Source organism: Eschrichtius robustus, chromosome 3 (genome assembly GCF_028021215.1).
Source record: "Eschrichtius robustus isolate mEscRob2 chromosome 3, mEscRob2.pri, whole genome shotgun sequence".
NCBI classification, from domain to species: domain Eukaryota; kingdom Metazoa; phylum Chordata; class Mammalia; order Artiodactyla; family Eschrichtiidae; genus Eschrichtius; species Eschrichtius robustus.
This window is the reverse complement of record NC_090826.1, coordinates 156,469,594-156,490,720: the sequence shown is the minus strand read 5'-3', so window position 1 is coordinate 156,490,720 and position 21,127 is coordinate 156,469,594. Positions and strand designations below refer to the sequence as shown.

At 49.1% G+C, this 21,127-nt stretch overlaps 2 protein-coding genes across 2 annotated transcripts; both read left to right on the top strand.

The window, feature by feature from the left end:
- The first annotated feature begins 335 nt into the window (after positions 1-335).
- BLACAT1 (BLACAT1 overlapping LEMD1 locus) lies at positions 336-437 on the top strand. Its single transcript, XM_068538592.1, has one exon. It carries the CDS (start codon positions 336-338, stop codon positions 435-437), a length of 102 nt encoding a protein of 33 aa, XP_068394693.1.
- A 19,476-nt stretch (positions 438-19,913) lies between these two features.
- Positions 19,914-20,827, top strand: LEMD1 (LEM domain containing 1). The gene is made up of 3 exons (XM_068537644.1): positions 19,914-19,995; positions 20,563-20,700; positions 20,814-20,827. The coding sequence occupies exons 1-3, from the start codon at positions 19,914-19,916 to the stop codon at positions 20,825-20,827; spliced, it is 234 nt and encodes a 77-aa protein (XP_068393745.1).
- The last annotated feature ends 300 nt before the right edge of the window (positions 20,828-21,127 follow it).

Here is a 21,127-nt window from a genome sequence, read left to right as displayed (position 1 = left end):
GACGAGGGGAGGCAGAGGGGCGGGAGGGGGACAAAGGTGGCCGCAGCCGGGGCCTTCTCTTCCCTACCCTGGACTCACCCAGGCTCCAATCTGAGGAATGACATCAACTCCACCGAGACCGGGAAACACTAAGGTTTCAAAGAGGCCTTTGTTTGGTGGCGCGCCCTGTCCGCCAGCTGTGTGAGAGGTCTGGCGGGGCCTGGGCAGCCTCAGGAGGGCTCCAGGATGTTAACCCCAGCTTGCTTCTCTCTCCTGCCTTCCTCCTGCCCCCGCTTCCTCCTCTGCCTTTCCCTGCAGATCTTCTCTGGTGAGCAGCCCCCAGCCTGGCCCAGGGCATGCCCCAGTTCACTTTCGCTTGCTTCTGTGGCCTCCACGGTTTCTGCAAGATGAAGAGGAAGAAGGAAGAAGTTCACAGAGAGCGGGAAACGGCGGTGTGAGCGGAACCAGGGCCCCTTCTTCAGCCCCCAGCAGGTCCTAGGCCTGAGGCGCCCGCTCCTGTCTGAGGCTTGGAGCAGGAAGTTTCCATCTGGCCAGGGCTCTTCTCAGGCGACCCGACCACCGGACCCCGTCTAACCTGCGAGCTTCAGCCTCCTGTGTGCCCTGGCCTCCTCCTGCCCCTGGGTTTCCAATCCTGAGACCTCCCTGGAGAGAGGCCCCAGTCACACCAGGGGAAGCCCAGGACCTGCCATGTGCCTTCCAGAGACTGAGAAGCCCCAGGGAGGCCCCAGGAACGGAGCTTCTTCCTGTCCTGAGGTCCCGAGGGCTCTGGGACTCTGCTCAGGGTAACCGCTCCCACGAGGGACACGCTGCCTTGGGCCAGGGGAGCTGTTGCTAAATGGGAAACTGGCTGCTCTGCCAGAGAAACTCCCAGCAGCCTTGACCGTGGCAGAGGCCTCAGGCAGGTAGACGTGTGAGACAGACCTGCTCCAAGCCCGGGATGGAGTCTCTCCCGGGATGCCAGAACCTGAGGCGGGAGCCTCCCCAGAGCCCAGAGCCAAGTCCACAGGGATGTGGCCGGGAGATGAGTCCTTTACCGTCTGTCCCCTCCCGGCGTCCCTCTGGGCCAGGCCTGAGGGAGGCCACCTGGCTGTGAGTAGCGTGGCCGTGCAGGGACAGTGGGAGGCCGGGCAGACGCCTGTCCTCGCCTTGCCCCAGCTCACAGCAGGCTCTGTGTCTCCCTCGGCACTGCTCTCTCCCACACTCCAGATAGCAGCCTTCCCTCCAGCCTGGCCTCTCTGCCCACTCATCTCCACTGTGTCTCCTCGGCAGCAGCTCAGATGTGGGCAGCCTCTTTCCCAGGCCCTGACTCCCCTCCTCAGGGACTGCCTTCCGGGGCCAGACCGGGGGATCCCTTTCCGGGACTAAACTGAGCCCTCCCTTTGTTCTCCCATCTCCTTGCCTCACTCACCTGCCCCTTCCTTCTCAGAAGCCATAGAGGGGGAAATGCTGGCATGTGGTGCCTTTAGGGGACACTCTGGGAGGAGGGGGCCCTCTAAGACTTTCCTTGACTTGTCCCCTTTCCTTGACTTGTCCTTACCTCCAGCAAACTTCAGGGTCAGAATCTGTCCCCACTCCCAGCCTATTTCCAGGAGGTAGGAAGCAAACAAAAAACCATTTCCTTCCTTCGCTTCCTTCCTTGCCTCCCATTTTGATGAAACTCGGCCTTCTGTCACTGTGCCTGGACCTCTCAGGTGCTCGAGGGTCACACAGCAATGCCAGTGGCAAAGACACTTTAGGCAGATTCTGTAGCTTTAGCAAGTCTGCCCTCTACTTCATCACAGGAACAATTCAGCCCAGGAGCAAAGTCACATCCCCTCTGGCATCCAGGGACAGAATAACCTTTCTGAAACATAACAAGTGACCTGGGTAGAGGAGGTCAGGGCCCCAGGACAGGAGGGGCTGTGTACCCCTCTCCTAGAAATGTGGACCTCTCTGGGTAGTTAGGGAGGACAGGACACCTCCTCCACTGTTTCATCCAGAAGCAAGGGCACATTCTATCCTGGCAGCCTTTGCCTGTCTCCCTCAAGCCCCACACTCAGGTGCATTTCCTGGGCTTTTGGCAGATTTGGTGGTATCCAGGTCCTCTTTGCAAAGCTAGAGCACAGCTTAAGATTTCTCTCCTCCCATCCTCCAACCCCCTTTTTTGCCCTTACTGCCCAGCCCCTGCCTTCTGCAATCTGTTATTTCCTTTTATATCCAAAGAATTATAAACAGAAGTCCTTCCCTCGAGGAAGGAGCAATAAAGGCCAGTGGGGTCACAAGGGACAGAAGAAAAACCCCCTGGTTCTGCAGCCTCTTGGACAGTAGAGGCCTCGGTGAGGCAAAGAGATGGGCAGAAACGCTTTCATGGGTCCCTTGATAGGTGGGAGAGCCCACCTGGAGGCCAGGTACATCTCTAGCAGTTGCCTGCGAGGCTGCAGCCCCAGCGAAGTCACTCCTGTGGTGGAGGATGAAATTGTATCCCTGGAGACAGAGGTGTTGGGTATTCTGTCCTGACCACATGGGCTCACCTGGAGGAAAGGTCAGGAGAGTGGGAAACATATGCGGGAGGGGTGGCGAACGAGAGCTTTCCCCTGTGCTCTCAGGCTTGGCAGGGATTTCAGCTGCAGGGGTTTGGCAGTGAGCCAGTTCAGAGAGCTGCTTCCCCCAGGGGAACTCCATTGGCTCTGGAGGGATACTGGATATCTTGAGCCCCTGCTATGGGAACATGGAGAGGTCCCAAGGTCAAGGCCCAGCTGTACCTGCAGACAGCTGCCCTTGGCCTCCAAGCTGTGGCCCCTTTTTCATCCAGGGCTAAGGTTGAGGCCAACACTGCAGCTGAGTAGGAGGCGGCAGCAGCTTCTAGCCGACTCACCCGGCAATCTATCGTCCCTCAGTTTTCTTTTCAGGGAAATGGGGACTTGGTTCCTCTCAGCGTCTCAAACGGGAGCCCAGGGGAGAAGTTTAACCCAAAAAGGCAGAAGCAGCCCCCGCATCCACAGACCACGTGCCCCAAGCACCTGACTTGTAGCCCAGGCTTTTCTTCCTCCGGTTCCTTTTAGGGGCTGGGAGTGGGGTCTGGCTGCCTTGTTTCCTGCCCTGAGTCTCACTCCTTCCCAGAGGTCAGGTTGGACTGTTTTGTCCTCCCTGTTTCTAATTCCCTCCACTCCAATGTTCTCTCCCAGACCCTGCCTTGAGGTGGGGACCAGGAGCTCCAGGGGTGAGGCAAGTGGCAACATGAGTAGATGATTCTGAGGAGGGGTCGGGCCTCCCGGTCTTGCTGCGTGGCACTGAGTCCTCCTCGCAGACAGGTGAGACGGCTTAGTTTCCCCATCTATAAAAGGGAGAACTCCCCCGGCTTATTTCCCCTCTACTTATGTGGGCTGTTATGTAGCGGGATAAAGAGATGTGAAGGGTGCTTGAGGCTCTTATGACTTGAGTGTTGTCTGGGACCCTGGCTGGAGGGATCCCGAGGAGCTTCTTGTCTCAGGTCTTTTTTTATTAGAATGTCATTTCCTTCTCCATTCCCAGAGAAGGGCTTTTTGCATGTAGCATATGGGTCAATGGGAATATATAGGGAGATTGTTATTTTTGGAAAAAAAAAAAAAAAAGCAATAATTTAACTAACCGAAATATGCACGAGGTAGCACAGTGGCAAGAGCATTGAGCTGGGAACCAGCTCTCCTGGGTTCTAGCCCTGCTTCTCACTGACGATGGCATAACCTTAGGCTAATTATATCCTATTTCTGGGATTCAGTTTCCTCAACTATAAAGAAGGGACTGCACTAATGTCCTCTGAGTCCCCTCCAGAGTCCAGGGCTCTGTGGGTCTGGGAAGTTGAACCTCAGTGGGGCTCAAAGCTATGGAACCAGAGGGGTTGCAGGTTTCCTGTGCCCCAGCTGGTGTGCTTTGTGCATGCAGCAAATGTGCGGGGAGGGTGGATGGGAGTGACATGGTAGATCCAAGAAAGGGTGGGAGGAGTGAGAAGGAAAACCAAGGCACCCAGAGCTTCTCCTGCTAGAATCCTACCCAGCACTCCCTGCTCAGGGAACCAGGATGCCCTGAAGTTCTGTCTCTCCTTCTTGTAGCCAGGACTCCAATTCCAGGCCCTGTTGGGGCCAAGCCAAGTGCCACTTTTGTGCACGGTCTCTCTTATACACACACACACACACTTTGCAGATGGAACTCAAGGACCCGCTCCCTGCCCCAGTTTATGTAACCCTTTTGCGCAGCTGCTGGTGAGCCCATCTCCAAGCTGACTGACCCACCCCACCTTATTACCTTGCCTTCTGCAAGGGGAAGTGCCTCAGGCTGCAATCTGCTGTCTACAGACTGAATGTGCATTTAGCCCGGTGGTCTGGGATGTGCCGGCGGTGGGATGGGCTGATGACAGTCTTTGGATAGAGAGCTGCAGCCCCCAGTCTCCCAGAGCTCCGCCATGGCTGACTCCTGACCTTGGCAACTTGCTTCCTCTCTCCCAGCCTCTATAAAAGGTGGCGACAAGACCCATTTCCTCCCTACCTCACAGGAAGGCATACGTTGCAAGGGTATATTGGATCAGATGTGCCCCGGTGTGGCTTGAACTTTTGGAAACAGACACAAGTGTCTTCCACAACCATGAAGATGCGCTTGCACCAGAGAAGAAAATCTCAGGCTGCTGTGTTTGGTGGGCTCCTTGCATGCTGGCCCAGAAAGCGTGGTGTTCACCCTGAAGGTGGCTGCTGTGTCCAGCAGGTGATGGGGCTGACACCACGAGAACCAAGAACCAGAAGCTGTTCCCAAAGAGCGAATGCTCCATCCCTCGGACACAAAAGCAAGAGCAAGAGATAGCTGTCCCCACCGTAACCCTGTTCCCAATACAAACAGCTCCCTAAGGCCAAGTTGTGAACAATGGAGGAACATGGGAGTTAATCCTCTGTCCCTCAGGCTATACTCCCAAGTCAGTGCGCACTGTGCTGGGCTGTTGTGGCCAGTCCTATCTGGGATCAGAACCACAGACCAGGAAGACTAAACAGTGACCTTGGCTGTTCACAGGGGAGCCCAGGATGTCAGGACCATCCACCAGGAGGGTGAAGTGTGGGGGGAACCCTGGACATCCCTGGATGAACTTGTTATACTGAGGAAGAAATTCTAAAACCCAGGAGCCCCAAGACTTGGCAGCCCAGGCTCTGGCAGAAGCCTCAGGCTTTGGAGTTCAAGTGTTTCCTAGTGGGTTACTGGTCTGTCTCCCTCCCCTTGGGCAGCCTTCCCTTCTCCCTCAGCTCATTCCTGTGTTCCATCCGAGAGGCGGGAGGAAGGCTGAAGGGGAAGATGGCAGGACCCAGAGATCCTCAGGACTCTCCCAGCCTTCGTTGCCATGGCAACACTGCTATTTTTATCCCATTGTTCATGATGCTCAAAGGTCTGACTTTCTCTGTTCCAGAGAGGCCAGGCTGGCTTCTGCCCTCATCCTTCAATGCAGTACCTTCTCCCAGAGGCCTGAGAGGGGAAAAGAGTAATGGAGGAAACAGGAACCCACTGGGTCACCCCTCAACCAGGGGAACTGTCTGACAGCGGTTTGCCTCTGCACTTTTGAGCCTTTGGTTTTCTAGTGGCTTAGGTGCTCACTTTTATGTTTTTAAGGAGATCAAAACTCCCCATCGTCTTCCTGATAGTCTGCTCCAGAGAAAAAAGGAAGAGCTGCTGCTTGCAATGAGTTTATCCCACAAAGCTATGGCACTGGGGCTGCTGCCCTTCTTGGGAAAACCAGAGCTGGTTCTGAAGAATGTCCTGTTGGTACAAGCCAACCCCTGGCCCCTTGAAGGGGGCTGGAGAGCTAAGTTTGTTTTATTAGTAATCAGATATACTTAACATCACTAGGGAACCTAAACTGGTACCTCCCTTTCCTTTGCCCCTCTACCAAAGAACTGGGGCAACTGGGCTTCCTTCATGCCTTTGTCCAGTTTTTATGCCCAAAGCCAGTTAGCATATATTCTCCAGGCCGGAGAGCAGACTCATGGGTTTCTCTCCTTTCCTCCCCCCCACCACCCAACAGCCGTTTCTCTCCAGAGGCTTGAGGTCTTAAACTTTGATGACGCTCTTGAAGGCAGGGTTTAATGAAAGGATTTCTTAGCCTCTCTCCCTGGCCCAGCCTCTGGTCCTCTCCCTATGCACCACCCACCTCAGTGGCAAGGTACCCCTGAGATCCAATGGTGCTAACCTTCCCCACCTATATGCTTTGATGGTCAGTGAGATTTGAGCCCGATAGCTGGGGTGGTTGGGTTCGGATGGAGCATTTCATGCATGTCCTTAAGACCATGACCCTGGAGACAGGTCCAGGTCTTAACCCAATAAAGTACAATCATATTGTGTCGGGCTCCTGCACTGAGGTGAACTGACTCCTGGATGGCTAATTTTTCTAGGGGGGCTGGGACCCATTCACCAAGCCTCTAATTGGTTTCATTTTGGCTCAAGATGCATGGTTTCCGAAATCTATGCACCTGGAGTAAGCGCTTTTCTGGTTGCCTCTAAAAAGCATGCCGGCAAATGCTGCTCTGTTAATTGCTGTAATAAACAGACTTTATTATATCCCTTTGCAGTAAATGAATTATGTTGTCAGAGTAGATGGGGCATCTACCCTCGTGTTTATTTCGCACTGTGATACACGGCAGCAGCAGAAGCTAAACATTTATTTCCACCGACTCTGTTGCGGAGAAGGGAGACTGGGAGGAAGAAGAGCATGAACAGAAAGTGAGGTGATGGGGCCTAGGAGGTGGCTTCAGGAGATACACTGAGCCCCTGGGGCTGTGAGCCTCACTTGTGCTATCTAGAAATTGGGGGAAGGCCGGCCTCCTGCCTCCTAGCATCTCAGAGAAATAGTGGGATAAAGCTGGCTGGAGGAGATGAGGTGGAGAACAGGGAAGGTGGTTTAGGACTACAATATGATCACACAGATATAAAGGTGCTTTTATTTTTTACAGGAGAATAAAGACCTTTAGTTGTACTTCTCAAGACTAGTGATGTAACAAATGGGAATTTTCAGACTTAACAAGGAGAGACAGATGCTGTAAGATGGCGTAATATTAGGAACAAGAATGATTATATCATATAGTATGTGAATTATACATCAATAAAACTATCTTTTAAAAGGATTATTATATCATAACTCCACTTTGACTGGAGGGCCAGCAATTCCAAATTATCACTGAAGCAAGAGGCTCTGAGGGGGCCAGAGAGCTAGAGCCATCAGGTTTAACCCCAAAGCCAGCATCCTGTAAGGCATGGAGTAGCTGGGGCAGGATGAGGCTGAAGTGTCACGTGCTGCTCCATAGTTTAGAGGGTGGATTGACTGCTCTTGGGAGGGAGGGGCTGCCCCTTCTCCCGGTGCAGCCACCACAGTGCTAGTACATAAGCACTCAATAGTGGTCGCTGATGGTCTGGGACAAATAAGTGCCCCACACCTTTCAGTCTCCAGGAGTCAGCTGGGGTGCCTGCCCCTGGCCCTTCTGCTGTCAGTATCCCAGTCCTTACCCCTTGTGTGGGGAAATGCGTGCCGTGCACTCCTGTCAATTCAATCCGTCCCATCAATATTGAGTCCTGACTGTGCAAAGCCCTCTGGGAAGAGCTGTAGGAGAAACACAGGGAAATGTGACATTGCCCTACCCCTTGAGGAACTCACGATTTAATAAAAAGCAACATGCAAAGGCTTGAAGGATGCGACATGCAAGATGTAGAGTACAAGCAAAGTGTTTGGAGAGTGGGGAGGGATCAGGGAAGGTTTCACAGTGGAGGTGGAATTTGAGCTGAGACTTGAAGGATGGAGCAGAAGGCATGTTCAAAGCACAGATCTCAGGACCCCTCTCTCCACTTTGCTAACGTCTACGACATTTGCCCATAGCTGTATGCACATGCAAAGCCAGCAGTCACCTTGCAAACAGGTGCTACACGTAGCCTCTCCTGTCACAGGTGGGCCCTATTGCTCCCAAATTCCCTTCCTCTCCAGGAGTCTGACATTTCAGTAGTGCTTCCTTTCTTTTACTTCAGCCTTTGATTCCCTGGGGCTTGTCATCCAGGAGGATGGTGAACACTGGGCAGGTATCAGGCATTTGCCCCCACAGCATCAAAGAATACAATGGATTCCCTCCCAGAGCAGGTTTCATTCGGATGGGAGAAAAGCATGAGTGTATCAGTGGGCATCTGGCCCCAGGGCGGCATGGGTTGGTGGGGGGAGAGGGCACCTGGTGGGGAAAAGGGGGCAAAGAAAGGGGTAGCTGGGAGCTCTGACAATGAACTTCCCCTACTTCACAGCTCTGCCTGGCCAGGCTATGCAGTCTATGCCTACTTAAGCTCCTTCACTCTCTAGACCTCCTCCCTCCTATTCCCTTCCTCCTCTTTTCTTTCTCCAAGTACCTTTTCTCCTACCCTCCTTCCAAAGGATGTCCCATCATGTCCCAGCACACTGCCTGGGTCCAGACTGGGGAGAGAGGCATGGGCTGGCTGTCCTAAAGATGCTGTGGTGTTTTTGTCCTGGATCTGCCCCAGCTAAGATGCTTGTTAGTGGCCAGAAAGACGTGTGACTTCATCTGTCTAAACTCTGGTTTCCCTCCTTATAGAATAGGTGGATCTCTGCCTCCACCTTCCTTCCTCTCAACTGGCTATGGTGGGGAAGAGCACAAGACGTGGGTTCTGATCTCAATTCTCTTCGCTAGCTATGGCAGCCTAGAGAACTCAATCTCCCCAAACCTCTGTTTTCCATATGTAAAATACAGATAATAATGCTCGCCCCATTTTTTTTGAGGATCAAATAAGACAGCACGTGCTAGGGCTTCCCTGGTGGCGCAGTGGTTGAGAATCTGCCTGCCAATGCAGGGGACACGGGTTCGAGCCCTGGTCTGGGAAGATCCCACATGCCGCGGAGCAACTAGGCCCGAGAGCCACAATTACTGAGCCTGCGTGTCTGGAGCTTGTGCTCCACAACAAGAGAGGCCGCGATAGTGAGAGGCCCGCGCACCGCGATGAAGAGTGGCCCCCACTTGCCGCAACTAGAGAAAGCCCTCGCACAGAAACGAAGACTCAACACAGCCAAAAATAAATAAATAAATAAAAATAAAGGAATTCCTTGAAAAAAAAAAAAAAAGACAGCATGTGCTAAAATGCTTACTTAGTGCCTGGCACAAAGCAGGAGTTCAATGAGTCAACTGAGGGGGTTAGTTAAAAGAATTAAAAGTGGCAGGAGATTCTGCATATCTCACATATCGTACTGACTCTAGCACAGTAGCGTGGTGTGGTGAAAGTCAGCTGGGGTTCCTCTAACTTCTTATTCTCCCTGTCCCCCCAGGGCTGAGCGGTCTAGGACGAGTCACTTCCCTGGCCACATTTTGGGGAGCACCCTGCAGGCGGCGCTCTCCCATCATTTCCGCGTCAGCAGAGTTGGGGCTGCGGTAGGGAGCGAGGGGTGAGGGGAAGTGTGAAGGAAAAACAGCCCCACGCATCGCTCACATATTTACATCTGAACTGTCAAAATAGTTATTTTAAGTCGAGTTCCGTCTGCTGCGGGTTTAAAATCAAGCAGGGCGGGGGCGGGGGCGCCCTGCTGGGGAGGGGGGCGACGGGCGCGGCGGGCCTAGCGCGCGCGCGCAGAGCGGCTCGGGGTGCTGGGGCTCCCTGGCGATGCTTGCACATGAGGCGGTGCGTGCGTGGGTGCAGCCTTTTCCTTTCGCCACTTTGCACCGAGCTTTGGTAGGCGCGGAAACCCAAATCTGCCATTCCTGCTTCTCCGGAGCTGATGGGAAGGCTCCCCCAGTCTCAAGGGAAACCGCGCATCCTATCGTAGCCAAGATGGAGCTCTGTCCCGTTCTTACGGTTCAGTGGGAAGGAGATTCCACGGCTTTGGTTGTCCACCCACCCCCACCCCAGTCCCTGATAACCTCAGCCTGGAAGTTCCTCTCCCTAGCCTACCATCAGCTCTCCTAGCTACACCTTGGGCCCATTCCAACTCTAAAGCAAGACCTCATGAGCTCCGGATCTAGGTCTCATTTTGAGGACCAGTTCCCCCACCCCCACACACAGCCATCCATACCAGAGCCCTTCCCGGGAAGGAAGGGGCTGGGGCATTCATCAGGAGCTGGTCAGCGTTTGGGTGGGCCTGAAGCTAAGGCCCCCTGGGTCTGCAAGCAGTGGAGAGAATGACTTAGCCTTAAATGTCAGGGATGGCAAGAATTCATTTTTCTCTGCAAAGTGAAGGGCCTGCGGGTTTGACGCTTGTGACGCTTCTTTCTGGCTCTCGCTCGCTCTCTCAGGGGCGGTGGGATTTGAGACAGACGCTGGCTGGCTCTGCTGCCATCAGTACGTGTCCCAGCCCTGTCCAATGTCTGCTCTGTAATGAGCACTGTTTCGGAATGTCACCTCTGTTAATGGGGAAGCGGCACCTGCACACAGCCGGAACCACCTCTCTGTCTTCATTAGGCAATCCGCAGCCTGGCGGCCGGCTGCCCTCGCTGGGTGACAGAGGACGGGATGAGGAGTGAGAGCAGTGGCCTCCTGTCCAGGATTCGTTCCCAGACAATGACCCCGAACGCCCGTCCCTGCCGGCCCCCTCCCCCAAGAGACAGCTGGGAAAAATGCCCTTCTAGGGCAAGGTGCGGGCGGCAAGGATAGACAATAGCTAAAAATAAGGCAAAAGAGAGTGGAGGAGTCATTTCCAGAAACAGACACCTGCCCTAGCCCCTGTGGTCTCCTGTCCATATTGCATTTTAGGGTCTTCCCCTCCCCCACCCAGCTGTCTTCACAGGCCACTTTTTATGTCCCGTCTAGTAAATCCATACACCATGCAAAGTCACAGGGTGAGGGTGTAACACTGTTCTAATTCCAGACTTCCCTCTAGGCAGACCTGTATATTGCCTCCCAGCAAAATCCTGCTCCCTTTAAACCTCAGCCCTAATATCCTCCTGAGACAAGGGGACACTGAAATGAGCCAAGCCTCAAAATGGCATGAGACACTGACATGGCTTCAGTGGCCCCCTGCTATCGTGATAAAAATGTCACCACGGATACCGTATTTCACTGGCTGGGCTCAGTGCTCCCCCTTCCCCTGCGGCTGTGTTATATCATCGCTGTGGCATCTCCTTCGTGTCCTTTACTGGCCAAGCAAGTTAAGCTGGACTCACAAGTGTCCTTCTGTACTTGTCTGTGTGTTGGAGGTGAAGGTGGGTTGGTCCTGCTTTGGAGGGTTAGGAGTGGGGGTGATGATCATTCAGAATTGCCTGAGGAACAGTCTCATCCAAAAGTTACACAGCTAGTTGGTTTCTTGGCTGGGGCTGGTGGTAGAAGTGGCTTCACTTTGCCAGGCCCTCATTCTGAAAGGCTGTGAGGGGGCCACCTGGGCTTCTGGGCTCTTCCCGTTACTCCTCTTCCCTGACTCAGTGAACAGCACCCTTGACCACCTAGATATTCAAGCCAGAAATCATCCTTCAATTCAAGCCAGAGAGCCATCCTGACACCCCCCACTCTCCAGCCCGCATTTGATCCATCACTATATCCTGTTGGCTCTCCCTCCGAGACCCCCCTCACATCTACTTACTTCCATCTCCACGGCTGCCACCTTAGTCCAAGCCATCATCCCTTCTCACCTTGCCCTCCGGTCTCATCTCTACCACCCTCTCACTGATGCTGCTCCAGCCACCCTGACTTTCCTGCTGTTCCAGGTACAGGTGACGCTCGCTGACCACCTGTCCTAAAAATTAGACCCCTCCCTCCCAAGTCCGTCTCTGTCCCGTGCCAGTCTCATTATCACACTCTGAAATCCTCTTGTTCACTTCGTTTGCTTGTTTGTGTGCTTTCCCCTTCAGAGGCATAAGCTCTAGGAGGGCAGGAACGCCTTCTGCTTTATTCACCCTTACATCCACAGCACCGAGAACTGTGCCAGGCACGTGGTGGGACTCAGGAAATATTCGTTGAAGGAATGAATGAGCAAATGAATGAATGGGTTGCCACAACCTAATGGTACCCTGTCCCTGCGCCACTCCTGTCATTCTCTCCATCACATCTAGAGGCATCTTCCTCAAACACGGATGTCTTCGTGCCACTCCCCGGCTCAAAGCCCTTCGGTGACAGGCAGAATGTTGGCAACTGTTGAAGCAGAGTGAAGGGTATGTGTGGATTTCATTATACTTTCACTCTGCTTGCTTGTAATTTATTTCTGCTGGAAACCGTTTAAAATAAATTGAATTTGAAAACTGTGGAAGCAAAAAACCATCATAAAACCTTCAGTGGCTTCCACTGTCCTCAGGGTAAAGCCTTGGAGCTCCTTCTCATGCCCTTCACTCACCAGCCTCACCCTTTACCAGTCACCCCATTGCTTTGCACACTGAGAGGATCCCCGTGAAACATCCACACTTCTTTCTTTTTTTGGCCATGCCCCACGGCACGTGGGATCCTTGTTCCCCGACCAGGGATCGAACCCGCGCCCCCTGCGGTGGAAGCGCGGAGTCTTAACCACTGGACCACCGAGGAAGTCCCCATCCACACTTCTTAGGACCAGGAACAGTTAGAATTCTCCGGAACAGTACTTTTGTTTTCATTTTACGAGTATAGAATTGTAGATTTGTGTGCATGTGGCTGCTGGAAAGCTGGGTCAGCTCGGAGCTCCTCCTTCAAGGACAGTAAATGTACATTTAGGCCATTGGGGTTTCCATCTCTCTTAGCCTCGTTCTTGGCTCCATTTTATGCTCCTGCTTGTTCTTCCTTCTTTGCTTCTACCTTGATTATCTTTCTGTGCCTGTCTTCAAACCCTTGCTGGCACAGACTCTCCTTTAAGCTATGGGAATTCACTTCTCCTGGGTTTTAAGGGCAGGAATGGATGTCCCACCATGCCCGCTCCATCTTGGTTTGTCTTGTCTTTTATTAAATTTGGCTATTCTTTTGTGGGTTGTTCTCTTCCTGTGGTGTGAGCCCATTCCCTCCAGTGCATTCTCTCTCTCTCAAATGTCCCTTAGAGGGAAAGCAGATCCCTGACTGGTCTTTATAGGAGGACAAGCTATATACTTCCAGCTTCCCCTAGTTCACAGGGAAAGGTAGGCTATGATACTAAATGAGGTTGAGAGATGCCCTATCACACCTGTGTCCCCTCCCCACCAAGAGCCCTGGGATAGGACACTGGTGCCCCAGCAGAATAATGGGGTTTTACTCACAGCCCACACTTTTGAGTCCTTACTATGGGCACTACTGAAAATAGTGTATTAAGCACTTGAGGTGCATTAACTCAGTCCTCAGTCATTCTATGAAAAATATACTATTATTATATTTCCATTTCACAGATGTGAAAGCCAGGGCCCAGGGTAACAGAGCTTATAGTAAGTGGCAGGTCCAGGATAGAGACAGAGGCAGTCTGGCCCCAGGGTCTGCTCCTAACCACTCTGCATTTGCCTCTGAGGTCCTCTGGAGGGTCCTGAGCTCCTGGTCGAGACTCTGGCAGTCCACAGCCTCCCTGAATTCCCTCTGCTACTGTCTATTATCATTCCATGGGGAGAGTAGGGTGAAGGACCTCCGCGTCTCCCTCCCTACTGGCTTCTCTTCCCCTGCAGTGCATCTTGCCCTGCACTGTCAGATTAGTCTTCCTGATGGCCCTGCTGTCATCACTGAGCACCCTGTCAGAGGCCTCTAGGGGCAACCCATCATTGGCATCAGAGGGCCCCAGAATGGGAGGATCCTGGAGGCATAAGGGACATGAGGCCCTACACCCTTGTAGGAAATCCTAGGCCTCATCTGGTCCAAGCGTGTCCATCCACTTATGTAAAGCGAATCCTTTGCTGAAGCTAGACTGCTCTCATCCCCATCACTACTCCAGGTCTTTGTTCATGATGTGTCTGTCCTTGCCTGTAATGCCCATCCTCCTACTTCTGCGTATTCAGACTTTACTTGTTCGGTATGTCCCACTCCGAGTTCCACCTCCTCCAGGAAGCTCTCCCTGAACACCTCCCACCCCTAACCAGGGGTGATTTTTTTTCTCTGCTTCTGAACTTCTACAGCGTTTATGGGTACTGTGTTGGTATCTGATTATGAACGTTGGCTTCTTACCTTTTATCTTAATGTGTTTTTTGCCTGTTTCTCCATGTAGAACGTAATCCCTTTGAGAACAAAAACCACAGTTTAGATGTCTTTCTATTGTCCACAGATTATCCAAAGTTTCTTGCACTTGGGTTGTGCACAATAAATCTCCCTATACAGGACCTATAGGATACCAGAAAGGGAGCCCTCAAGATAATAATTTGTCAGCATCTAAGGGTTGGTTTGTCTTCACAACAGGACTAGAAGGTAGATCCATTTTGGTTTTAAGAAGCAGCACAGAGAACAGGGTAGATGGGTAGCTTCCTAACTTTGAGTAGCAGTGAAATTCTGCCTTTAAAGGCAATCCTCATAGGAGCCCAATATGTAAAGCTGGCAGGGGTGGAGTAGTTCTGGCTGCCCTGGAGTGGGGCTGTCCTGTGCCCCCCACCCCTCCATGGCAGGTTAGAGGAAATCTTGGGGCTGGAGTTTCATAGCTTGAAAACCACTAGGGAAGATCATGTCTTATTGTACTTCACGTAAGCAGCATTTACTAATTTGGGTGCTGAAAGAAGAAACTGTATGCACTCAGTCTTATTGAAAGCATATTTGCTGTTGTGTTTATAAAATGTCAATTAAGTGACTCTCTTCTCTTTGTTTCACACAAATTTGGTTTTGTTTTTTTCCATTAACCTTGTTCATGCCTTATTCTCTTGAGAAGATGCTTCTGCCAGAGCCCTCACTGCATTTGATTAAACAATCCGTTCACTCCTCTGTTGTCCCCATTAAACAGGCGGCCCCTTGAAAGCAGACACTCTGCTTTATCCAACTGCTCATCTTCAGTCTTAGCAGGGTGCCGGGTGCATAGTAGGTGCTCAGTAACTGAACTCCCAAGGGATCTGACTCTCTAGTTACGCAGACACCTCTCAATGAGCCAGGCTCAGCTTGTGGCCTCTGTGGATGATCCACGTGGGATCTTAGTGTGGCGTGGCTTTCTCCTGCTGCTCAGCCTGAGACTGAGCTGAGCCACACTGCCCTCCCCTCCCCTGCTCCCCTCTTCCCATGCCAGACTGTCACGGGCTCTGAGAATATTAGTTAATTTTAATATTAGCCTAAGAAAGATTAATTAGGAAGGCAAATTTGCTCTTAAAGGGGTAATGAATTCCAAAGCCAAATAGAGGAGAGCTACGGATTATCTGCATTGCTGCTGCCTTAAAGTAGTGTGGAGAATCAAGGGCTGACCTGATGAGCACAGAATAATTTTTTAAGTGTCAGTGCTGTGTAGACTAAACTCCAGATAGTTCCTTGTGAAGCGGGCTCATGGCTGAGACAAAAGACTTAGACTGAGGTGGTGCCTGTGCAAGTGAGGCAAAGAGGAAACCTGCAATCAGACATCCTGTCTGGGCTGTTCCAGCTCCTAAATCATTCACGAATCATGTGTCTTCCTCTCTTGTCCTCCCACAGACTGGCCTGGTCCAGGTCTGAGTCAGCTCTTTTCTGGACTATTGCAATAACTCCCCCAAGTAGCCTCCAGCCTCTGCCCTACCAACTCATTCTCCACTCAGAATCAAACTGAAATTGTATCATAGGCATAAAAACATCGTCCTCTACCTAGTGTCAAACATAAATTTGGTCATGCCATGTGCCACTTACAAACTTCCAAATGTGCCTAGAGGTGATTAAGTCCTTAGCCTGGCCCAAAGAACTATTCATAAAGTGACCAGACCTGTCCACCTGGTTGATTTCCCTCTCGCTCACCACACCCTAGAATGACTGTCCCCAGCCCGCTTGTTACAGGGCAAACTACTGTTCATTTTAGAAGTCTAAGCCCAAATGAAACTTTCAACCCTTAGAACCTTCCAATTCTGGGCTCCTGGAGCACTCTGTTAACAGCTTATCTTATTTTCTTGTAGTTATTTGCTTTCTTTTCTCCTTAAGGGAAGGAGCTCCTTAAAAGAAGGACTGTAGCTTTTGTATCTTTGTATTCTCTTCTTTCTCCCCTAAATTAGGCCAAGCATAAAGTCTGTCCCATAGGAGATGATCAATAAATATTTGTTGAAATAAATTGGTCAGTTAATGATTTCAACAATGATGCCAACTGGATTAGCTCACTGAAACTCAAACTTCCTTCTTTCTTCCCCAGTCAATAGTATGTACAGCTTGAAATACCTGGGGAAATGCCTCAGTTCTCCATTTCCTTGTACCTGCCTAGCTGAGGTTCAGAGGCAGGTGGATTCGGGAGGAAAGTTGCAGGAGGCTGGCAAGTGATGCAGACTTCAGCCTGACAGCTGCTGATCTTTGCTTTAGTTGATTTCCCCCTTTGCAAATGGTTAGTGGCAATTGAAACTGCAAATCTACTATCCGCTCCCCTATGTAAATTGCATTTACATTTAAATTGTTCATTCTTCCAAAGGATGGGGTTAGTAAATAACAGCAGATTAAACTTGAGGAGAGGAAATTGTGCCCCATGTCAAACCTGAGACTGAAGTGACATCTGGCTTTTACTATTTCCGTTATTTCAGTTTAATAACAGCATGTGGCATTAAGGGAAAAGAAATTGGATCTACATTTTAATGAAAGGAGGAAGCTCTCAGGGTTTAGATACCTTATCATGTTGAATACCTAGTCGATTGGCAATTAAAACTTGTTTCCCTGGAGAAATGGAATAAAACATCTTTGCAGCCGTGGAGAGGATAAAACAAAAAACAAGCTAATGACCAGGACTTCACAGATAAAACCAAGGGAAACGGGTGCTATAAACATCAAAACCAAATATTTCAGGATACTGCAGAGTACAGGAATTCTTAAACAGAATAACACTGAGAATAGAATCATGAATATGCTGGTGGGATCCTCAAGAGAATAACTTCAGATAGAATGGTTTGCAAATAATAGGGGGCTCAACCCAATCAGATCATCTGATTGAATCCTTTGTCAACCTAGCTTGGTTTTAAACCCCACAGGCCTGACCAAGAAAATATTTTAGAAATGCCAGTTTCATCCCAATAGTCTGTTTAAATGGAAGCGGTCCCACCTGCTGGCTGCTTTTTTGTTGAAAGCAATTCTGGGAAATGTGGATAAAACGCTTGTGCATCCTAATAACCCAAGCCTATCATTTGTTTGCTTTGATTGAAACAAATGTGTCAATTTTCAAAGTCTTTGTTTGGTAAATCCAGTGTTCAGATGTTGGCAAATGTTTGCATTGCATGTTTGTTTGGAAACTGATGCTCTATTCAGAAACTCTAGAGCCATAGCCCTTGGAACCACAGCCTGGGATCACCCAATGAGCCTCCCTGACTATGCATGCAAAGATGGTCAGTCCTTTCCCAGTATCTGGAAAGTGTTAAAATGATAGACTCCCATGGGCAAGTGTAAATGGGATGGAGCCTCCTAAGAAAGAGACTGGATGTAGAATTTTTCTGAGGGTAGGGCTCATGAAAAATTAGAACAATGGAAAACATCTATATAGTACTTACTATGTGCCAAGCACTTTATGTGTATTATAACTCAGTGAATCCACATAACAGCCCTGTGAGATAGGTACAGTTTTCATCCCCATTACAGACGAAGTAAAGGAGACACAGTGAGGTTAGTAACTTACCCCACCCAATGTCACCCAGCCGGTAAGAGACAGAGCTGGGATTTGACTCTAGCCAGGCTGGCTCCACTGTCCCCTTAACCCCTTCCAGTGATTTCCTCCTATCTCTGGTATTTAATGAAAGCATTGTGTTTTCACAAAGTTATATTGTCTTGCATAATTGTTTTTAAAGTCTTAGCAGTTTTTTTTTGAAATACCCAAGCTAATTGTCTGAAGGATTTTCCTTAAACAAAATAAAGCAACAATAACAAAAACTAGCCTCTGCAATATGGATAATAATATCTGTGTTGGAGGTCTTACAGGAGTGTGCAGAGGATGAAATGAGATGATATGAGAGTGCTTTGAAAAGGTCAAAGCCATCAAAATTCTGCGACATATTATTTATCTATAGTCTATACTGATTCTTATTCCTACATGAGCAGTTCCTTAACAAGTTAATATGGGTTTCTGCCACTTTCTCTTGTCCCCTAGAGTAATATGGCCAAATTGCCCAATTACTACTGTAAGTCTTTTGATAATGGCCTAGTCACTTGAGTCTGTTTGATTTCTCCTTTATCTTCCCAGTTTCTTGGCACCATTTGGTTTGGTAGCAGCTCCTTCTTACTCCCTGTGCATAATGATAACTTCTCTGTGTCTCTTGACATTTTACCATGGCAGTCTGCCTGTGAAGTCGACCAGTGCCTCCTTCTGTTTGAACTCAGGTTAAATTAATCATCTGACTTTCACATCAGTCTGTTGCCATGGGGCTTCTGATGTCACACTGTCAGCATTATGATTACCATAATACCTAACAGGCAAAAAGGGATTGGTTGCTAGTGGAAACCCTTGGGTGAAACTCACACAGTTTTAGTAACCAACCCAACTGCATAGACTTTAGACAACCATGTAAATGGGTAAGTGGATTAATCATTCAGTTGGATTCCATTTAACTATTTTTCTTCCATATGTGTGTTCCCTTTAAGCAATCCTCTAGTGTCACTTGAAACTGATGAGGGCTCTTTTGGAGGTTATTTTTGGGAAGGTGGTGAAACAACAGACAGCTGTTCTTGGGAACAAGTGTCATAGGATCTGCCTAAGCTAGCTTCCAGTTAAAAAAAAGTCTGAGGTGCATTGTCCTTTTCCTTCATAACATTAGGTTGTTTACTAGTGGCCTGAAAGTGTCAATTCAGCTTTCCAAACACATAGGAAAGAAGGAAACTTACATTTACTAAGAACCTACTGTGTGCCAGAATGTGACTCTGGTCAAAGTATAGCTTTAAGGTGGAGAACTGGTAAGCTAGGTGTTCTTGAAGAACCCTGTTATACACGACGATTCGCAGCTTTTTCTAGCTTGTATACAATGTTCTTCCTAATCGGACATTGATTGACCACTAATAAAGGCAAAGTCATCACTTAAAATTGGTCCAGATCCTCCTATGCTGAGTAATTGTCTTGCAGTCATTTTCACTGCAATATTAAAAAGACTGGAAACATAACAGAAGAGAGGTACAATAAATAAACTCCTGAATTAAAAGGTTTGTTAAAAGGTTTGACAAATGCATCTGTCTTTTTAGGATCTTGTTAAGTAGGTGGAGGGGTCACTTTTAGGGGATAAAGGGATCAATGGAATAAAACTGACTGAACTTGAGGCTGTGCAGATTTGGAAAGCCATATCAAGACTTGCTTAAATCTATATAAATCAATTTGTGTGCCAGAGAATGAATAGCTGACTTTTTTCAAATGCCAATTCAGCAATTACAAAGTCTGCTGGCGGTTAATTAAAAACTACCATCTCATTATGTTCAGAGTTAAATTACAAGTGTGAAAAGACTACTGTTTGCTATAACTGAATGCTCTGTACTCTCTGTGCTCTCATCAAAAGGAGGGCAGGGATAAATAACTTTTATTTAACTCACTGAAAAATCTCTCTCAGCTCTTTCATGTTTAATTAACTTCTTCTCAGAGCTTGGGTCTTACCTTAGAGTTCCTAAGCAGTAATGGAAATATTTGTTCATTTTGTGCACAAGATTTTTCTTCCATTAGTTGAGTAGAAGAGTTAGAAATAATTGAACCCCAAAGACACTGGGGAAAGTGACACCCATCCAAAGATTTGCATTGAGGCCACTAAATCCAGAAGAGATTTATGACAGAAAAACGGCAGAAAATGGTGATTTTTGCTTTATTGCTTGTGTGCCTTCAAGACTGGGGAGCTGGGGTCGTAAACACTTCTGTGGACTGGTAAAGATTTAGTTCTCATTTGTAAGTCTGTCTTAAGGAACGTAATGTTTTGCTATTTCAAGGATTCCACTGTCAGAAAAGAGACCAAACTTTTATCACCATGGTGGATGTGAAGTGTCTGAGTGACGATGAATTACAGAACAAACTTGACAAGCTTGGATTTTCACCTGGCCCAATACTACGTACGTATGCAGCAAGTATTAGAGACTACTCAATGATTACCTATAAGCTACCTCCAAAGATTGAAAATTATTTACAGTGGAAGGAACCTATGCAATAAAAACCATTAAAATAGAAATAGGAAAAAAATTTAAAACCCAGCTCTTACTCACAGATTAGTAAATTTGGTGCCAAAGAGAAAGGATTGTTTTTTTACGATAGTGAAACACCAGTAACTCTTGATTATATCACCCTGGGCTCTTTTTGCATTTCTAGTGTGTGCACTGTGTTAACTGTTTATGTACTTATTGTCCATATTTCCCGTAGATAAGATGTACAACTTCGTCAGTCTTGTTCCCCGATGTACCCAATGCCTGACTCCGTGGCCAATCCACAGAGGCCCCACCTTAAGTGATGGTGGAAGGAAAGGAGTGAGTTGAGTAGTTGTGGGGTCTACCTTATTGTAAAAGCCATAATTAGCCAATAATGTAAGATACAAGAATAAAGGCCTGAGTTGTGAAATATTTTCAATCCAGTGAGATCACATACACAGACAGAGCAACTTAACTGCTCTCCACGTTCCTCCTCAGCTTCCACCAGAAAAGTGTCTGAAAAGAAGTTAGTGCAGTTGTTGGTCTCAACTCCCTGTGCCTCACCCGAGATGAACAGACCCAGAGAACCGGACAGAGCTCAGGACTATGATGGCAGTGAAGGTGCCGTCAGAAGCTGTACTGTAGATGGCAGCTGTGTGCTTACTCATACCTTGTCCAGCATGATTATGCAGCTTTAAATGGTATGCAGGGTGGCCTGTGAAATATCCCTATGGGCTCTTTGCACACAGACCCTGGAAAATAGGCCCTTGGGCTGCAAAAGGAATCTGTTAACTCCATGTCTACATTCATGCCAGTGCCTCAGTGGGGTAGACTGTCAGGGGAAGGACTGGTCATTCTGTACGTTCTCTTACTAACCAGAGCCAACTCTGTGTTTGATTTCTAAAACCGGAAGTTCCTCCAGGTAATTTCCAGGTCTCTTTTGAGGTCTCAACCTCTGCTTTGCCTCAATCAATAAATTTGACAATTATTTTCTTCAGATTAAACGATTGCACATCCATTAAGAAATATGAACTAGGGACTTCCCTGGTGACGCAGTGGTTAA

Coding starts and splice junctions, on each gene's coding strand:
- LEMD1 (XM_068537644.1), top strand. CDS start 19,914: ATGGTGGATGTGAAGTGTCTGAGTGACGATGAATTACAGAACAAACTT. Junction 19,996..20,562: donor TTCACCTGGCCCAATACTAC/GTACGTATGCAG, acceptor GTTCCTCCTCAG/CTTCCACCAGAAAAGTGTCT.
- BLACAT1 (XM_068538592.1), top strand. CDS start 336: ATGCCCCAGTTCACTTTCGCTTGCTTCTGTGGCCTCCACGGTTTCTGC.